The 19,602-nt window shown below is 46.5% G+C and overlaps 1 protein-coding gene across 4 annotated transcripts in view; it reads right to left on the minus strand.

Moving 5' to 3' along the window:
• The window catches only part of TPR (translocated promoter region, nuclear basket protein), a 2,097,972-nt gene that overhangs the window by 949,200 nt on the left and 1,129,170 nt on the right, over nt 1-19,602 (minus strand). For all 4 annotated transcript variants that reach the window (XM_069641376.1, XM_069641377.1, XM_069641375.1 and 1 more), the window contains exon 32: nt 6,506-6,652. In XM_069641376.1, coding sequence (XP_069497477.1) covers nt 6,506-6,652 — 147 coding nt within the window. The remainder of the gene's footprint in view (nt 1-6,505; nt 6,653-19,602) is intronic.

Below are 19,602 nucleotides of genomic sequence, written 5' to 3' on the forward strand. Positions count from 1 at the left end.
AGTATCTCGAGTAGACTCCGGAGCCCCGAAGCCTCTTTGGGACGAGTTCGATGGCGCCCTTCTTGAGCATCGCCTTCACCTCCAGGAGAAGTTGAGGGACGTGAAGTTCTTTCCTGGCCACGGGGGGGACGCGCGGACACTTTCTTTGAAACTCGAGCGCGTGGCCCCGGGCCAAGGCGTCCAGCACCCAACGGTCGGTGGAGATGGACTCCCACACGCTGACGAAGCTCGCCAGCCGGCCTCCCACCGGGGTGCTTTGGTGGGGGCCCGACCCCCCGGCCGGTTCAATCCTGCTTCGACGAGGCTTTAGCGCCTTGTCCTTGGCAACGACGGCGGGGTCCGCCAGACTTGCCTCGTCCTCTGTAGGCCTCCTGAGACGACGAGCGGGCTGCTTGACGGTAGGAGGAGAAACCGCCGCCGGAACCTTTGGAGGCGCCCTTGCCTCCGCTGCTCCGAAAGGGCGTCCGTCGTCGTTGCAGAACTCCAAGGGCCCGGGCCGTCTCGGTGTCCGCTTTAATGGCCTGAAGGGAATCGTCCACTGTTTTCCCAAACAGGTTGTTCCCATCGAAGGGCATGTCCAGGACTCTGGTCTGAACGTCTTGACGGAAGTCCGCAGCCTTGAGCCATCCACGCCGCCTAAGGCAAACGCTGTTGCCCAACTGGCGGAACCCAGAGTCGGCGATGTCCGTCGCAACGGTAATGGCGTGGTCCGAAGCCACCTCACCTTCCTGCAGGATCTCCAGGGCCTCTGCCCTCTTGTCGTCCGGCAAGAAGTCCAGCAGGGGAGCCAGTTTGTACCAGAGTTCCCTGTCGTATCGGGCCACGATAGCCAAGGCGTTGGCAGCTTTAATCGTCGTCGCTGCAGACGAGATGACTCTGCGTCCCATAGCGTCCAATTTCTTTCCCTCGCCGTCCGGTGGGGAAGTCGATGTGGAGGCCGCACCCCCCCCCCCCGCTTTTTTCCTGGCCGCCGCAGAGACGACGGAGTCCGGGGTAGGCTGCGCCCAGAGGCACAGGGGGGCCGTGTCCGGGACCCGGTACTTTCTCGTACCGGTCTCTTCTAGCTGGCGTCGTGGAAGGGTTCTGGAGGAGGGTGAGGCCCTCATCCCAAATGTCGTCCAATAGAGGCACCGCGAGGACCGTCTTCCTCTTGGCCTTGCGCCGCTGATAAAGGAAACCTTCCTTCTTCTCCTCAGGGCAGAGTTGGAAAAGCTCGGATGCCCTGGCGATCATTGAGTGGAACGATCCAATCTCGTCGGGCGGAGAAGCCCTGGTGGGAGGCGACGACGGTACATCCTCGTCGTAAACCTCGTCGTCCGTACCCGTCGCTGCCGTGTCAGTCCCCGTATCATCCCCTCGGGTGGACGGGGAGGAGGGCTGGAAGGGGCGCGACGGCTGAAAGGGAGGTGGAGGGTGGATCCTTCTTTTCTTGGTAGGGGGAACACCAGAAGGTCCCGGTTCTGGGTCCCCCGACGGGAGAGGTTCCGTCGGCAACGGTAGTCTCGTCCTTATCTCCGAGCATAAGGACTGTATAGCCAACAAAATGGCCGCCGAGTTGTCTCGCGGCGCTGGCAGAGGGAAATCCGACGGGCGATCAGGGGCCCCGTCGGTACCCTCGACGATGTAGTCGTCCCCTGCGTCGGGATCCATCCCGACGGGCCGGTCTTCTTCCACGCCGAGGCCGTGGCTTAAGACCTCGACCAGCTCCTCCTCCAAGGTTGAGGCCGAATCTACGACGACGCCCTGCCCCCCCCTTTTTCTTCCCCACGGGGGATTTCACGGGGGTCCTATCGATGGGCACAAAAGAGGACTCCCTCCGAGGTGGCAGGGAGACTCTGAGCCCCGAGGTCGCCACCACTGGTGTAGCCTCCACAGGCTGAGCCAGGGCCGCCGCGACAGTATCGATAGAGGGCTTGGCCGGATGGATTAAGGCCTTCACCACCTTAGGTGTGCTCACCGCCTTATCCTTGAGGGGGGGGTGGGGAGACACTGCCTCGCTCCCCCTCCGCCTTCGAGCTCGACCGGGGCCTCTCCAGGAGCTTCGCCGGGTGCTCGGCCTTCCTCTTACCCGACCCAGAGCGTTGGCTCGTGGTTGATGGTGCCGGGGAGGGTGCGCCCTGCCTGGCGCCCGTAGAGCCCGACCGTTCGGCGCTCCCGGTGCCAGCGGACTCGCGGTGCTTGGCCTTATGTTAGACCCCCGTCGCCGGGGCGTCCTCAAAGGTCTTAGAAGACCGCTCGGATTTCTTCCTCTTCTCGCCGGACGGGCTCTTCCCTTCTAGCCAGTTGGCGAGACGTTGATGGTGGTCCTTCATGGTCCGCTCCGACATGTTGCCGCAAAACGCACAGTCCTTCTCCACGTGCGTCTTGTCCTCATGTAGGCAGTAAAGACAAAAAGAGTGTTCGTCCTCCATGAAGACGTTCTGCAGCTGGCATCCAGGGCAGACCCTGAACAGCTTTCCGGGCGTCGAGCTTCCCTTCTCCTGGGCCATGACCGGGCCTGAGAAACTTCTAGAGTCCTCCAAAAGCGTAGCTCGACGAAATCTTCACCCTTGAGGGGCGCAGACGAATCCGAAACGGGTCCCCGTTGATCGGATGGAGAGTCGGTGGAGCTTGAGGCTCTTTTGACCGAAAAAACGAAGTTTTTGAGAAAAAACGTGAAAAAATAGCACTAACGCTCGAGAGCAATAGCACGAGGATCCCAACACATGAACGTGCGGTAAAAATCTGAAGATGGCTGCCAGAGGCGGTGCTTAGGTAGAGGGCAGTCATTGGCTGTGGTCAGTATGACGCAGAGACCAGTGATTGGTTATTACTACGAAAGACAGATCAGAAACGAAACTGATACTGGTTTTTTCTTTACCGAGGATTCCCAGCCTGACGACGGGGAATATTCATGAGCATGTGAATCCATGCCAGACCCCATGCTGGAGAAAAAATCCTATTTGCGTAAAATGTGCTCTATTACGAATGAACTGGATCGATACTATTGGGCAGATGTGGGATTGAAAAACATTCTTCTCATTGTCAAGCTTTGACAAACCAAATGGATATTTGCCAAACTATTTAAGCCTGTTTCCCCAGTGCCAAATTGAGAAATGAAGGTCTAAGAGTAAGACTGAACCTGGTTAGAACAGGGGAGATTTAGACGATCTATGACGATGCCATACCAAAACCAGCAACGTGTTCCCTTTATAAGGAAAAGGTACACAGACCCTGCCCCATCTACTTACGATCCGTGAGGGTGCAAGGGACGCCCGGGAAAATAATGTGTGGTTTTGTTGAGAACTCGATCTCTACGAACTCATTCTGGCAAAAAAGATTAATAGTGGGACATGAGATATGGCTAACCATTGCTGTCTCGAAGACTTGAAAAATGTCGTTTTATTAAAGTCGTTTTTTTCCCCTTTTTCCATTTGTATTAAAACCATCATATAATAATGTTTGTCATGGATTGGTTTTTGTTTTGTGAAAAGTCGTAAAACACAAGAAAAAAAATGAATGTGTGCAGTCAAGGGACCCCAACCTTGTTTAGAAATTGCTACCCATTACTGTTGCAGTAATGAGCAACTCCTTGTTCGTAAGCGCAAACCTTAAAAATTATGAGTTTTTTTTTACTCCGACTGGGATACTGTTGGATTGTTTCCTTGCATTACAATGAAAAACTGATTTCTGCTGTAAACCAACATTTTTGTTTGCTTCCACAATATGCTCTGGCGTTGGGTTAAGCAGACCATCTTGGATGCATATCTCTGGCTTTTCACCCAATATGCAAGCCAAAGTGCTAGAAATGCCCTTCGTGTGGGCTGAAGGTGTTGGCTGCAATGTAGAGGAATCCCTTGAAAAATTAAAGGATTTCAAGACGATTGTCAAATCCATTGGTGTGGCAGTCTAACAGCAATCAGTCTTTTTTGGGGGATAATCCTATGGTTCCTGACCATCTTTTGCCTACAGGAGCAGATGGGGCTGGGGCCTAGGGCTGGGGGTAGGGGTAGGAGTATCCTGACTCCTTCAGGCAAGCAGGAGAGGCCTTGCATCAAATAGGAAAGCTACTCTGAGGCAATATTTCTGCCTCCATGGTACCCTTCCCCACCTCTGCCAAAACCCCATGAATTTGTCTGCCAAACGTTTGGGTTGGCTAGGAATGGGTGGTGAATAGTGCTTGGATGTTCACCTTCAGTGCCAGGGCTTTACTAATTACTCTGAGCTACAGCTTCATTTTCTCCACTGCCCTAGAACAAAACGTCCCTTCTGTGTGCTGCCCTCACCTAGCTGCCCGCCTGCTGAAAGAAATTGCACAGCCCCTACCAAATGCCTCTATATAACTGGTGCATGCACACAGAAGGGAGTGATTAACTTTATTTCTTGGTACTGAAGGATGACTGTGCCTGAAACATCCTCTAACCTTCAGATGCTGAACTTTTACCTCAGCAAGCATAAGTGTAAGATGGTCACCTTGAACAAGAACCTTTAGGCTACTGAATATAATGTGTAAATCCTTCCCAAGTACACGCGGCTAGTGCTGGATAACAAAATACTCCATGCTTGACTGATGATGGAAAAGATATCAGTTTTTCCATACCTGGGCTGGCTCATTCAAACATGGTCTCTGGAGTCGGGGTCCGACACCCTGTACCGGACCCGACACCCACAGCACAGCTTGGGCTTTCAACCTAACTTTGAAAAAGCAAATCCGAAGTCACCCCTTCACAGCTGCTCCATTTTCCTGGAGTGCTTCTGGACAAACTCGGTGAGGCATTTTTCACCCGAGAACTAGTACCAACATTGTTATGATGCTTTTACTAATCATGTGAGAAAGTTAAGTTACAAGTTCTGTCATTTAAAAGGACAAAACGCAAGGTAGCTCTCATCTGCAGTCTTGAACCCAAAGTTGCCAACTGCAATTTGGACAGGAAACGAATGTCACACTTGTGATTGTTTGAAGCAAGCTCACCAAGTCTTGCAAGACAAAGATGTACACGACAACCATATGCACAGAGCACAAACTACTCCCTTGCGGGGAAAGATCAAATGTAGATGTTGCTCCCCTGTTCACCTGGCATACCTCAAAATGTGCTGGACATTACCACTGAGGGATACATTTCAGGATCCCATAAAACCATATAACTATAGGGACCAACCAGGAGACCAAGATCAGTCTAAAACCATGTCGCATGGGTCAGGTTAGATTAAGGGAACTACCAGTGCATGAATGATTCTTGAGCAGTACAAAATAAAACACCAGAGCTTCGCAGTCACATTGGTCTTTAGTTTGGCATTCTAGTCATGACTTCCATATGGTTAGGCCAAGCAATGAGGGGCCCTCCTAGGTTATAGGGTAAATTGGCTTTCAATCAGAAGGTGACATCCATTCAAAGATTTGGATGACCGTCTGTTAAGATCGATTTTCTGAATCAGACCTGTGGACAGATTGAGAAGACATCACCTTCTTGTTAACAAGAAAAGATACTAATGTTTTTCCACGCTCTATCAAGGTAGATTAACTGAGCAGTAAGGCTTAGGCTAAAGTGTAGGGGTGGTGAAGGGTTCAATTAAGCACATAGCACTCAATTCAAGTTAGGCAGAATTGATCAAAAACAGTGCATCTGTTGCTGGGAAGATGTGGGGGCCGAACATCTGCACCAGAGACTGAACAGGACGTGGACTGGGGGCAGACAATCCCAGCCCCCATTCAGGACATGTATAAATATTCCTGCTTTGCCCAGGAAAGGGCCTGCCCTATCTTGAATATCAAGCTTTTAGAGGAAAGGCGGCAAAATGACAAGATAGCCAAATGATAAGGCCAAATACTGTGACGCTGTCATTTTAGAGTATATGCTATTATACAATAAAACGCAAACAAGCATGCGAGAAACGTGAAAAAATTAAAAAATATAGCTTTTGCCACCATCATGTCCTGAAAACATCCATCATGCTAGTAACAGAAATGTTACTTAAAATGAAATAGAAATTGACACAAAGTAACCCTACCACACCTCCTTGTAAGGTGACATGTGAAGTGTAAAACAAACAAGGAACTTAGTAATGTGGGCACTGGGTCTCCCTGACTGAGCTATCGGGACTGATCAATTGCCAAAAAGAGATGAGCAAGGCAAGTAAAGCAAAAAGGCTTCATCAAAAGTCAGGCCTACTTCAAAAATGAAGCAAAAGGTTTAGAGGTTCCATATATATTTATGGAGGAAAGCAGCAAAACAATCTTTCGTAAGAGCGCCAATCACTGTGGTTGCAACTTTCAAATCTTCCTGGGCAACTTCCCAGGTGAAAACTCAAGTTTGGTATTCTGCTCAGTTCTCCATTCCCCACTGACAAGAGTCAGAGAGGAAGTGGACCTCAGAGTGTGAAGCTACCACCTCTGAGACAGGAATCTGTCTTCTATTAACATTTACAACAATTTTACTTGTGCAAAGTACTCCATCCTCATTCACTATGCAGCATTTCCAATAGTGCAATAAATTACCAGCCTACAGATAACTTAAAAGCATTTTACCTTCTGTAAATGTTCCACTTGACTCTCGAGTGTGGTAGTCTTAGCTGTAGCCTGACTCAATGAGTCCTTGAGTTCCTGAATCTCCTGGAGTAAAGCCTGATCTGGATGAGGAACCAGAGGAGGTGGAGCAGATGCTTCAGCAATTAACTAAAACATAAAAATTAAATTAAATCTTTGCAATTTCTTAATAGAAAGTCCTCAAAAACAAATTGGGAAGGAGGTTTACTGAAAAAGCTCACTAGTACATGTAATTTAACTCATTTATGAACAATTGACATATTTGATTAAATATAGTTTTGTTTCTTGAAGACCATCAAGTGTCAATCATATCAGATTTTTGTAAAGTTTATCATAGCATTATTAACGCTCAACAAGGATGGTACCTGGCATTATGGGCACAAGGGATTATAATGAGGAATGCAGAATCGCAATAACCAGAGAACCATGTCTAAAGTAATTACCTGTGACTCACTTGTGGCATTGGTACAAATGGGTATACTACTCCTGGCACACTGGTGAGAGATTGACACAGATGTCAAAACTAAGGGTGCAATAGCCTGAGGTTTTTTTGATTTTTTAATATAAAATGATATAGGTAAATTGGTCTCTGGAAGGGAGGTTTGCTTATCAGATCACTTTCATAATGCTCCATGATGGAAAGTATAGTGCAACAGTCAACTACGCAGCAGCCTTGAAGTTTAGCAACAAGGAAGCAAAGCGACATGTGCATTCCAGCCAACAGCTGATGGAACCCTAAGGTCCAGCAGCCAAGGTCTGCGTTAAACCATAATCCAAGTGCTCCCAGAGTTTGGTGGCAAGTAAAACACTCAACCTAAGCCAGGTCTTGTTTTGACATGGTGGTCTCTGGGAATCTACAATTCTACAGGCCAAAAACTAGTGGTGTCATTGTCAGTTTGGCCGCTAGTGACTAGTGTCACAAACCAGGCCTTATGTACGGAGGAAAAGGCTCTTCCACCCTGTTCCGCTCTGAATTGGCCGATTTCTCCTCCTCTCTCCTCTCATGGGCGATTTCAACATTCACCTCGACTCAAACATGGCATCCACTCCCTTGCGTGACCTCTGCAACTCACTCTCCTGCTCCATTCTCCCTTCTGGTCCTACCCACTCGCTGGAGAAACTTGCGATGCCTTCATCCACACTGATCTTTCACTCTCCTACCCCACTGATCACCCCACTCTCCAGGTCAGACCTCTCACTTGGGTCCTCTAGGCCCTCTGACCACCCCAAGCCCCACCCTGCCAACCTCGTTCACGACCATCCATCCGATGAAACGAGTTTCAGCTGCTGTCTTCGCATCTACCTTCATCCCCACTCTCTCCCCACTACAGACTACCTCTGACTCAGCTCTCTGCAACCTCCATTTTGCCATTACTAATACCCTTGACATTCGTGCCCAAGTGATGTGTATCCGCCTGAAACATGCCTTCATGCGCAACACCTGGTATAAATCTGAACTTGCAGCCCTGAAACGCAAGTGCAGAACCGAAGTGGCAGACTTCAGGCTCACCCTCAGACAAACTGGCCTGCCGCGTGCTCCAAAAGAAATGCAGACTCGCCATCCACGCCAAGAAAAGGGCCCACATCCAAGGTTGCATCTCTGGTGCATCCAACATGGCTGAACTCTAAAATCTGAAGGGAACTAGCCAACCCTTCCGCAGTAGTCTCCTCGCGTCTTCCCTCCCAGGCCCTCTGCAACGCACTGGCCACACACTTCACTACAAAAACTCAGGACAACCTGAGCACCCTTGCGTCCCGTGACCCCCTCACATTACCCTACCCCCATCCTTCCTATGACCTCCCATCCTCCCTTTCTCTCCTCCTCTCCTGATGAGGTCACCAGAGTTGTCCCCTTCATGAGGTTCTCCTCCAAACAGGTCTCCCCCAGCTCCTCCAGAGTCATTAAGGACAATATTGGCTCTCTTGCCCCTGAACTTGCCGATTTCTGCAACCAACCACTCTTGATACTGGATCTTTCCCCTCCTTCCTCAAGCACTCCCTTGTGCGCCCCCTCCTGGAAAAACCTTCTGTAGGCCAGTCTTGTTCAGCCAACTACCACCCATATCTATAACCCCATCCCTTGGGAAACTCTTGGAGAAGCTTGTCTTTCCCCCAACTGACCCAGCACACTGAACTCGTTGGTTGCCTTCATGCCCATCAATCTGGATTGCGAGCATCCAGAGGCATGGAAATTGCTCTTCTGAACCCCCATGAGGAGCTGCTTTTGCATCTCCTGATTCCAACTACCCAGCTATTGTCATTCAACTTGATCTCTCCTTTGCATTTGATATGGTCAACGACTCCATCCTCAAAACAGCTACACAATCCCCTAGGTATCTAGGAGCGGGCACTGGACTGGCTGGCCACCTTCCCCAATGACCGTCAGTTCCAGGTTATTCTGGGCTCTGTCTCCTCCCCCACCTCTTTCTCCATCTGCGGTGTCCCACAAGGCTCCGACCTTTCTCCCTATCTAGGAATCACAAATCTAGGTGGGTTTTTCTCATTGGCCATTTTTGTGAAACCTAGGCCTTAAACCCTACAGTCTACGAATCTCAAAGCTATGTGGGTTTGCCTTTGTCGGACGACCCACGACCACCCATGTCCACATACCGCTAGTCCATAGAGGAAACCTAGACAGGTAAGGACCACAAATGGGATGGAAGGACCAGAATCCTCCAACCTAAACATTGCAAACCCCTGGACAGGGTTGCGATGCCACTTCTCAATGTGCCTGCCAACCAGGTGGACATACTACACCAAACCACAGAATAATCATAGATGCAGAGCGCAGAATTGCCAAGATAAAGAAAAAAACGCTAACCCAACTCTAAAAACTCATCTTTTGGCATACACTTCTCATACAGAAACACAACCACTTGTCTGCACAGCCATGTGCACATACTTCACCACATTGCAACAGAGAAACACGTAACCTGTCACAACAGCACATGGGAATTGGCACAGACGGGGGAAAACGTACGTCAGCTCAGCTAACGGTGCAAACCAAACTGATGCTTCCAACAGGACATCACAAATGTCACGGTCCTATTCCTCTACACCCGACTAACCCGTGCTCTTCCCCGCACCCTCCCATTTAGATCCGCCACAGCACCTGGGGACTCCGGTGGTGTCGGTGCACAGTACAAACATGCATCCGATTACTTACCTGACTTTAGCTGGTTAATTATCAATTGGTGCATTATAAATTAACCTACTGGTGAATGCATATAGTTTTATATGGTTGTGTGATACCACCTCCTACTTTCATTTCTTAGTGTGTTCTTATGGCGTAATTGTATTTTTATACATGAACTGTATAAGCTGAAAAATTGTGTTATTCCGTTTGAATTCTGAGGCCCTAAATCAATCTCACTTATTTCAAACACTTAACCTTGACTGCTATTACACATACCTTGATTGGGTTTTGTCTAAGGTCAGAGGCGCGTCCCAGCGGAAGTGCCCCTCGCAGTTGCCCGTTACACCGGTTGGGCCGTTGGACGTATTTAGGGCATGTTGGAATCTATTTCACATAGCACCGTGAAATTCACTGGTTGCATAATGACACTTCCTTTGTAATATTAAGCTACTCTGGGATTCGATGAAGGTAAGTGTTCCAAACCGCGTCAATTTAAGTACTGGAACTCGGGCGCAATTCCTTTGTCGGTCAGGTGAGGCCTATAATTACTGTGCCATATACTGTATGTTCGCAACTGTATCCCTTAATCTTGAGGGGTTCGGTGTTGTGAAAAACGTGTGCTGTGACTTTATACACCATATGGTAGGATAGTTGATGTTCTCTACACTGGGTGCATAAAAGGGCTTATGCTACATTGTTATGATCGAGCAATTGAGCTGTTTCGAACTGTTGCTCATCTTCTCTAATCTTTGTGATGTCTGCGCAGTGAGGAAACAAGCTGAACTAAGCAAATCAAGTAAATAGAGGTTGGGCAATTCTGAATGCACTAGGATTGATCTTTGCTTAATCCCTCACACATTGCAATAAATTTATCAAAAAATCAAGCACTACGGTGAGAGGGCTTCGCAGTGGCAGATAGATACAAGGGAGCTCAACCAAAGCTGCATTAGATTTGGATGTTATGACTCACACTCAAGGTCCTAGTGAATCTGACTAGGTGCTGATGCCTGCTGACAAATTGGATGTAGCAGCATTTACGAGCAATGAGGTGTACGATGGCCCACCTACTGGCACCATGACCCCTTTCGGCATTGAGAACGCTTATGCTGAAATTGTTTGTGCCCAGGTGCATCATCATGGGCATGATTTAGAGGTACCGGTAAGCTATGCCTTACATGAATTAAATGACATGGATAATGACGAGGAAATCGTACCAGATATTCCCGGAACCTTTTTGAATAAATCACTATTGCATATAAATCAAGAGGAGCAATTTAAAAATCAGATATCTGACGTTTCTATAATGGCCCCTGCCATACAGGCGGCGTTGGCAATGCGAATTAGGTTATCACTAGGACCATTAACACCGGTTTCCCAAAAATTGACGGTGGTAGAGGACATGTTTTTCTTTAAAAAAGGCATGGTAACATCCAGATCCACTCAACTACGGTAACCACTCCAGCTGTAAATGGATATTTGCCCTCCGCCAGTTCCCCTACACGTTATAAAAAACCCACATCTAAATAGTTTTGTTCCACAGCTAATGTAGGGTATCACGGGGCTGGAATGCACGGCAATCACTATAGGGACGAGAATGTCTCCGAGGGCTCCCCGGGAATTTCACCTGAATTCCATGACAATAGCGCCACTTATAACTATACTTTCAAAGTACTTACCCGTATCCTTAACTCATTGGATAAAGACATGTTACAACTCATTGTGAACTACATGAAATAAATTTGTCCTCATCAGACCTCTTGGGGAAACTTAAACTGGAGGGGTTCTTTTTTGCCTATGACTCAATATTAACACCATCATTTGTATCAAACAAGGCTGGGAAGATGTGCTCCAAGTATAGTCAAACAATTGAATTAGCTCCACAAGTAGAGGCTAAAGTTAAGTCCTACGCTGCATGGTAGCCGGTATTGTGCCTGACTGTCAACAGGAAAGTCAAGCTGACCACATGCGGTAACCTTAAACACTCAAAAATTGCAATTATTGAGGCTGATATAAGTATGTTGATGAAAGTGCAAGCTGAAAGACAAACCGTGCCTAAAATGGTACTCCAATCTAGTGCGACCGGTGCATACACACGAATGGACGGCCTGAGTAGTCCATCTGCACTGACCGATTTGATGGATTTAGAATCCAAAACCAGCAGCCCATTGATTGGGAAAGAGGGGGAAGCCCTGGATATACAGGATCAAGGCAGAGCAGAGCCATTTTTCTCATGTAGAGCGAAGCGTATTGCCCTAAGAGCACAAAAAAGAAGGGCCTACAGGGAGAAACTGCTTGTAGCACTTGATTAAAAAATAAATAAATAAAAAACACTCTCCCAAATGTAATGAAAAAAACATTTGTAATATCGCCAACAATGATGAACTATTGGATTTAAACCAGCTTAATGATGAATGTAAATCATTGTTGGCGATTAAAGAGGAGTTGCAACAGAATAAGCCTAGCGCTGCCTAGCTATCATATGGCAAAATGAATAAAAACAAGGCTCCGGCTAGGATTGATGGCTTAAAGCCCGTGGGCATAAAATCATCAGAACCCAATAAGATGTTAGAAGAATGTCCAATGGATTTAAACAGACAGAGGCAAACCCAGTTACTAAATTTCTATCCAAACACAGGCAGCAAAAAATGTTGTGGCGTAGAAGCCCGAACCCAAATGATTGAAATCAGAATGGTACTGGTAAAAGCAGTGTGGTGTTGTCCTCATCTTGTAACAATACAGTCATGTCACTTGAACTACTTACTAAAGGAGAAACAAGTACTGTTGAAACAAACTTGGTGCAGCCAGTAGGACCAAAACTTGATATTGAAACTAGTAAAGAAATGGATAAACTTGCAATTGAGCTTGCTGCTCATGTAAAATGGGGCTCTGCTAATTGGACATCCAAGAGCTACTGGCAATAACAGCTTTGGCTAAATGGAAGGTTGACGTTAGCATTGCCAACGACAATGTAAAGAATACTGCCTTACAGAATTTAGATAGTAAGCTTTTACCGATAACCTTGAAGCTGGGATTATACATGAATTGACATCAGATCTAGCAAATATAATGGGGTGCGAGAGCGACCCAGCGATAAACGGCAGGTCCAGATTAAATCGGATCTATATGCTAAATGCATATAAATCAATTCCATCTTTAAGAACTCTTTTATCTGATGACATGGATTGGGCAACGCTTGCAGTAAGGAACAACAATCGCATGATATGTCAGTTTGATTCTCACATAATCATGAAACTGATATGGTAGCAAAGAATTGATCCTGCCCACATAGGTCTGACCCCATACATATTTAAATCTAAAGGAGGCTTCTACATTTGTTGAGACTCAGGTAGCTCCTATGATCAAAATTGTTTGCTGTACTACTAATGTTGGTCAATTTACAATTCAGGGAGTTCAGGGAATGAGGGTCCACATGCTACGTGTGAGGACTGGGCTACATCAGACTCAGTAGGGGTGTAGACCACGCCAGGCTAGTACAGGGGGAGGGAACCAGTAGGGCCATTGCAGGTTATGGGCAGTGGGTGTCGGGGAACAACGAAGTGCTGGGGTAGACAGGGCGAGGAGGGCGTGGTGCCCTGTTGTGGGGGTTAGTTGGGATTGGGGGTGTAATCCAGAAGGTGGCCGTTAAAGAGCATGGTCTTTAGCTTCTTTCTGAATTGCAAGTTGATGGGTTTGAGGCTCAAAAAGCCTGGAGGCATGTATCCTGTATTTTATTTTTGTTGTCTTTCACAGCTGTAATCTGACCAGGTCCTGGCTTCTTGTGGAGTGTTAACCACCAGAGATGATAATAATAATCTTGTTGGTTATGTAGGAGTGAGCTTGTAGGGTGACCGCTATGTACAAGATGCAGCTGGCCTTTGAGGCGATACGAGCCTGCAGGGACAATCGATGTAAATAAATGAGTGTGGGTGTAATGTGGTTAAAGTTGAGGGTGGATGGGGTGTACAACATGCTTCACACTAGTACAATGTTGGAGGTGGGTAAGTCTGGGTAGGGTGTTTCTATTATTTCAAGTGATAGGGCGAGGGCCCAGCACTGTGGATTAGGTTTTGTCTGGCTTTATTTTTAGCTAATTGGTACCAAGCGGTCTGCGTTTTGAAGGAGAGATGAATGTCTATGTGGAATCTAGGTTCTTGGTGGATAGAGATGAAGAGCTAGGAAGTTCTCTCTCTCTCTCCATCCCTCCTCCAACAATTTTAATAGACTATGTTGTTAAGTATGCAAGGCTACAAGGTTTTCTCGGCAGTATGGCTTCTATTATAAAGTCAAGACTAGAACTCGCCAGCAGCGTTGCTGAGGGCAATTGTGAAATTATGATGGCACGCTTTTTGTATGCAGAAATATTCAATGTTTTTCTTTATAATGTTTAAGCAGTACAGTGATTTTACTTGTTGGACAAATAAGCATACCAGATGACTTATAGGGTGTCCAACAGTGTTTTGATACTCCCAATCATGTCCAATGCAGTAGCATTCCCCCTTTTTATATTGTGGCTTAATTCACTCTTATAGAAACATCTAATATTTCTTCAATACTTCAGAGCCATCTTAAAGTTATAGTTTATTCAGAAAATCTCGTTTTTGAATCCATCACATTAATATTTTATAGTACACCAGCCTAATCTTAATTTGCTTTAGCCCAAATAGTCAAAGCTAGAGTACTCTTTACCCTGCAAAATCCTTATCCAAAACAATTCCGTACATAGTATTCTCTCATCATTAACGTACAGTTAATGCTCGCTATTTCTTTTTATATATACTTACACTACAGTACTCGCTGTACACAGGCCTGTAAATGTTTTCCCTGTATATAATTCTCACGCGTTTGTATCTATATATCCTGTATATTTCTATGTAACCCATGCATATATCTATGTCACCAAGCTTCGCATATACTTGTAACGGCTGCGCCCTGTTACCCCCGGGTATGATGCGCATTATCAATAATAAACAACCACAAATGAGGATTTGTTAAAAGAAAATCACGGCTTTTGCCCAGGCTATTAAGGATCTTACATGGCTAGAGCCTCATGAGTAGCTTATCAATCAGTAACAAATCTAGTTCAGTAGCGTAGCCAAAACCTTAGCTTGAATTCATGTAATGTCTGCGTATTTAAGAACTTTCAAACATGGTTTAAGTCTACTCATGCAGTTGACAAACATTCAATAATTTTAATCGACGCCTAACAGTGCGCTGGAATCCGAAGCGGTGTCGTAAGCAAATCCATAGAATTAGTCTAGAAGATGGGTTTACAAAATATGGCTTATCGGTTGGTTCTGATGCAGGCCAGGTAGAGGACTAGAATGTTGCCATTATTAAATACCATCTGAACAAACTTGCCAAAGAAAAAACGATGAACCCGCAAGTGGAAAACCATACACATTTATAATGCGGAAGTCGCTAAATTAAAAAGACTGAACAACTTACAATTAAGGGAGTTGAGAGTTCTGAGTTTGATGTCACTTAAAAGCCTTAAGAAGCAAGTTTGTCAAACGTATAAAAATAAGATCAATCTATAAAGAACACTTGCATATTGCTGATAATCAGCGCATCATCCATAACTCGATTAAACAATTCAAGTAACATCTGGGCAACTTTGAGGAGTTGATCAGTTGATACTCAGGCCGCCTTGCAATTGTCCATCTCTGCTGAGGTAAGGTCTGAATATATAGCATTGAAATATCAAATTCTGATCCAAAACTCTAATGTGGAATTTGAGAACTTGTCCATCTTGAACTTGGGGTCTTGCCCATGGTCCCCGTTAGGAAAGATTTCATAATTGTATGTAATTTTCCTTCCATGTGGCAACCCCCAAACTTCTTGCCGTTTTACACCCTGATCTAGACTTTGCCAGAGAAGCGCAACCTTCCGCCGCACTCCTCTGGGTTTTCGCTCAATTCTTATGGGGAAACTGACATGCCCTTAAGACAGTCAGTACGGGGAGACTTAGTTTCCCTTAGTCCTTTTCTCACGTTGCAGCTTTTGTGCAACATAACACCAGAGGGCACTGTAACCTAAGTTACCGCACTCTTGGGTCTCTAGTCATTCCAAAGGCCCTAGAAACCTCTCGCTGGACTTATGAACTGTGCAAGTGTGTCACGGACAGGACTGGTGGCAGCTATCGTTTCTCTTGTGTTTTGAACCCTTTTTCGCCATGTTATCCGCGCTTACCGAGTTTGGCACAAATGAGTGGCCTGGCTCCAAAATGGCCATGCCACGAGGTGCTTTATCCTGTCCGCTGACCGTCTTGCCCCTTCACCTTACCCCCAGGTCGCGCTGACCCGGGGCCGTCCTTATTTGGTCATGCACTTTCCCGCGAAACAAGGCTTTCGCAGGCTTCTGCATGCCTTGTGTGTGCCTCCAGGATGTGGGCTGGGATGTCTGTTCCCAATACACATCCTGGGTGCCAGAGAGTCTGGAGTGTCCTGAATGCCTGGGACCACCGTGGTCCGTGATAGGTCCACGTATGGTGTGAGTGTTTGTGAGCAGATCTCCCATTGGGTCCTCTCCGTTTTGGCGCGAAGGGAACTTTGGATAAGAGGAGGCTGAAAACACCACTACCATGTCGATCTCCTGAGTTCACACCGAACAAGGGATAAGGAGCCAAGTATCCTGCAACAAGAAGCTGAGTCGAGGAACAGCTGCTGACCCACTGAAGGTTTGGCACCCTGAACTGCTGTCGTCCTGCGAGACCCCTCTGCATCTGATCGTCCTAGAAGGTCTGCGAAGGCGCTTCGACCCATTGGAATAGTGGGATCAACTATTCCCGGCACCTTCATCAAACCCTGCAAGTAAGCCTCTTGGGAAGTGTCCCTGGGCGAACCCGTGGGCTGACCAGCTTACGCAGGACGCTTTGCTCTGTCCCCGCCGCCGTTTCGGGGAAACCCTCGAAACTTGGTTTACTGCTTGCTCTGCGTCCACGGCACCGGCACACCAAATTTTGTACACTTGGCATTCCCAGGTCTGAAGTGAGACGAGTGCGGCCGGACCAGAGTAAACGTGGTTGCCGTGTTGCCCTGCTGCGGTAACGACCTGGACACGTCCGCTGCCTTTGGGACACCTTCGACCCTGCATCCTGCTACGCAGAATCTACACGGTGTCGAGACGTCCTGATCATCGCAGCTGAACCTGCCAGCAACGTGAACTGAACTGGAGAAGTCTGGGTCTGCCTGCGTCGGGGACCGGTGTGTAGTCCATACCCCAACTGGTGGCCCCTCGCGCAGGAGCCAGTTTCTTTTCCAACGCTGTTGCGAAATAGCGACTATCCCGCACTCTCACCCTGCCTCTGCCCACAAGTGGAGGCCTTGCTTGAGTAGTGGGGACTTGTTCTGCATCGCTTCATCCACCTTCCTGAACTGCCTGATATCCTTGAAGAGACCCTCTTTTGTCCATTGGCACCAGCGCAAGCAGGTACTTTTGAGCACAAGGCTCCTCTCTTCGTAGGGCTTGGGACTTCCTCCTAGTTCGGTGTATTTCAGATGTCGAACTGAGTCTAATTATTACTTGCACTGCCTGTTTTCCTCCCCATCTATGTGGTCTACATATTATGTGCTCCTAACTCCTTAGACCCCTCAGTCTTGTATATATATTGTATTGATTGTGATGTGTTGGTTTACTTTAGTATTATTGTGATTCTTTGCTATGGTCGATGTTACAAAGGCCTTGTAATAAATGTGTCTATATTTTTAATATAAGGCCTGTCTGGAGTAATTTGTAAGTGTCCTTGCTTTGTGTGATCATTGCGGGCTTTCAGTCACCCTCACCCCTCTTGAGACTTAATCTTGACCGCCGCCATCGCTACCCTGATTGGTCTGGCTTGTCCAGAGGTTACACTGTTCCAAGAAACTAGGCTGGCCTTCTGAACCTCTGCCCCTCCAGGTCCGAGTTCAGAAATCCATTTTAACAGTTCCAGATGGAAATCGTATTGGCGATTTCTAACTTTAAAAGTTTCAAGACGGCGGGTCCGGATGGGACTGAACGATTCTTAATCTCAAATTTGATTATATTTTCAAATCGAAATCAATCTGAGTCAAGGCGCTCTGCTGCTATAATCAATTCTACTAACGATATCCCCCTCTGCGCACACCTCTCAAACTCTAAACCAAACAGCCACAAACCTACAGCACAACAAACCGCACAAACTTCACTACACTGCAACAACAAAACAAAAACACACAGACTTGCAAAACAGTACACGACTACCGGCCACACACACCCCAGGCCCAGCCAACGGACCCACTGGGCTGAGGCTGCCAACAGCACATCACTGCTCTCTTGCACTTTCCCTACTTCCAACCACTAACGCACCCTCCCTCACTCTTTCAGAGCTGCCAGGGGACCACTCCGGTGGTGATAGTGCGCTGTCCAAATGTCCTTTAACATTAACATTATAATCCCAATTTATAAAAGGGAAATCAAATGGATCTGGGAAATTATATACCAATAGCACACAGACACATTTTTAGAAAGTCTTCTCTATACTTCTATTAGAAGATTTGCAACAATGTATTCAAAAGCATGACATTCTTTCACGTTTCCAAGTAGGTTTCCGTAAACAGACGGGCTGTGCACTTAATGCAACTATACTAGCGCACTTATTGGAGAAGACCAAACGTTCTAACTGTGGTTCTGTGTACATGGCCGCCCTGGACATGGCAGCGGCATTTGAGAGTAATTTGGAATCTCCTATGGAAGAAAATGCTCCCTTTAGGAATTCCCAAGCACTTAATTGCTATGTTGCACACCCAAACAACCTATAGAGGTAGATTAAATCAGGAGGGAGTGCTCACCGATCCGATGCCAACCTACACTGGTTTTAAACAGGGGTGTAACTTAGCAGCAGTTTTGTTCAACTTGTACATGTGTGACTTGAATGAAATATGGAATCAGGGAAACATTTCTCCTGTTAAATTGGGCAAATTACAATTAAACTGGATGGCCTTCGCGGATGATTTATTCTTTTTTGATCAGACGCCTTTTGGGCTCAAAAATAAATGAGATCTCTTGTTCCTTCCTGTATGATTTCATCCTACAAGCAAATCCTTTGAAATCCCAAATTGTGATTTTTGCGAACAGGGAAAAAAAAAAGCAACCAGGTTTAAGTGGACGATTCAAGGCATACAAGTTGATCGCGCACTTGCTCCAGGTTATCTGGGGTATAATCTTACGGATACGGCTTTGGTAGCCATGTGAAAAAATGCTAAGGACCTGAAAATCAAAACCTTCATCAATCAGATGAAGCTGATCTATCTTAAGTAATGCAAATTCTCACTTCTCCCTCTAATTGAATTTTACATCCTAAAGGTTGAGGCTGTTATCTTATACGGCTTGGACATGCTGGAGATACACTATTCTTGAAAAACTGCACAGTAAATTAAGGAAACACTCACTGGGATTTCCTTATTGTTGCATGAACTTGGAATGAATCGCTCTCAAAGGGTTCCACGCCATTTCATCGCGGGATGTTTCTTCGTGGGGTTTTTTACTGTGATTATTTTTCTGAAAAAACCCATTGAATGTTTTTTTTTGGGGGGGATTCCCTTACAAACTCACCATTTTCTAAAACATTCAATGTGTTTTTTTCACGAAAAAACATCCCACGACGAAAGGACGTCATACCCATCAAAGTGGCAATGGAGATTGATAAGTAACTATGCCAAAATGATAAATCCAAACTCAATGTATGAGGATCTATGTCAGATGCTCATTGATTAAAATCCAGCCTGAATACTGAGATTCGGTGTAAGAATACAGAATCTCCTAGCGAGGATAAATGTATCAAAGGAATTATGTCTGTTCTTGCCAAGTGTGAAGAGGAAGCACCAGAACTATGACTGGTGTATGATAAAACAAAAAAAATATGATGGGTACCAGCTTTATAAAGAATATGCCAATTTTGTAAGGATAAGAGGAAATAGAGCACCTT

The sequence above is a fragment of the Ambystoma mexicanum genome, chromosome 1q (genome assembly GCF_040938575.1).
Source record: "Ambystoma mexicanum isolate Mex_15411 chromosome 1q, UKY_AmexF1_1, whole genome shotgun sequence".
Classification (NCBI taxonomy): Eukaryota; Metazoa; Chordata; class Amphibia; order Caudata; family Ambystomatidae; genus Ambystoma; species Ambystoma mexicanum.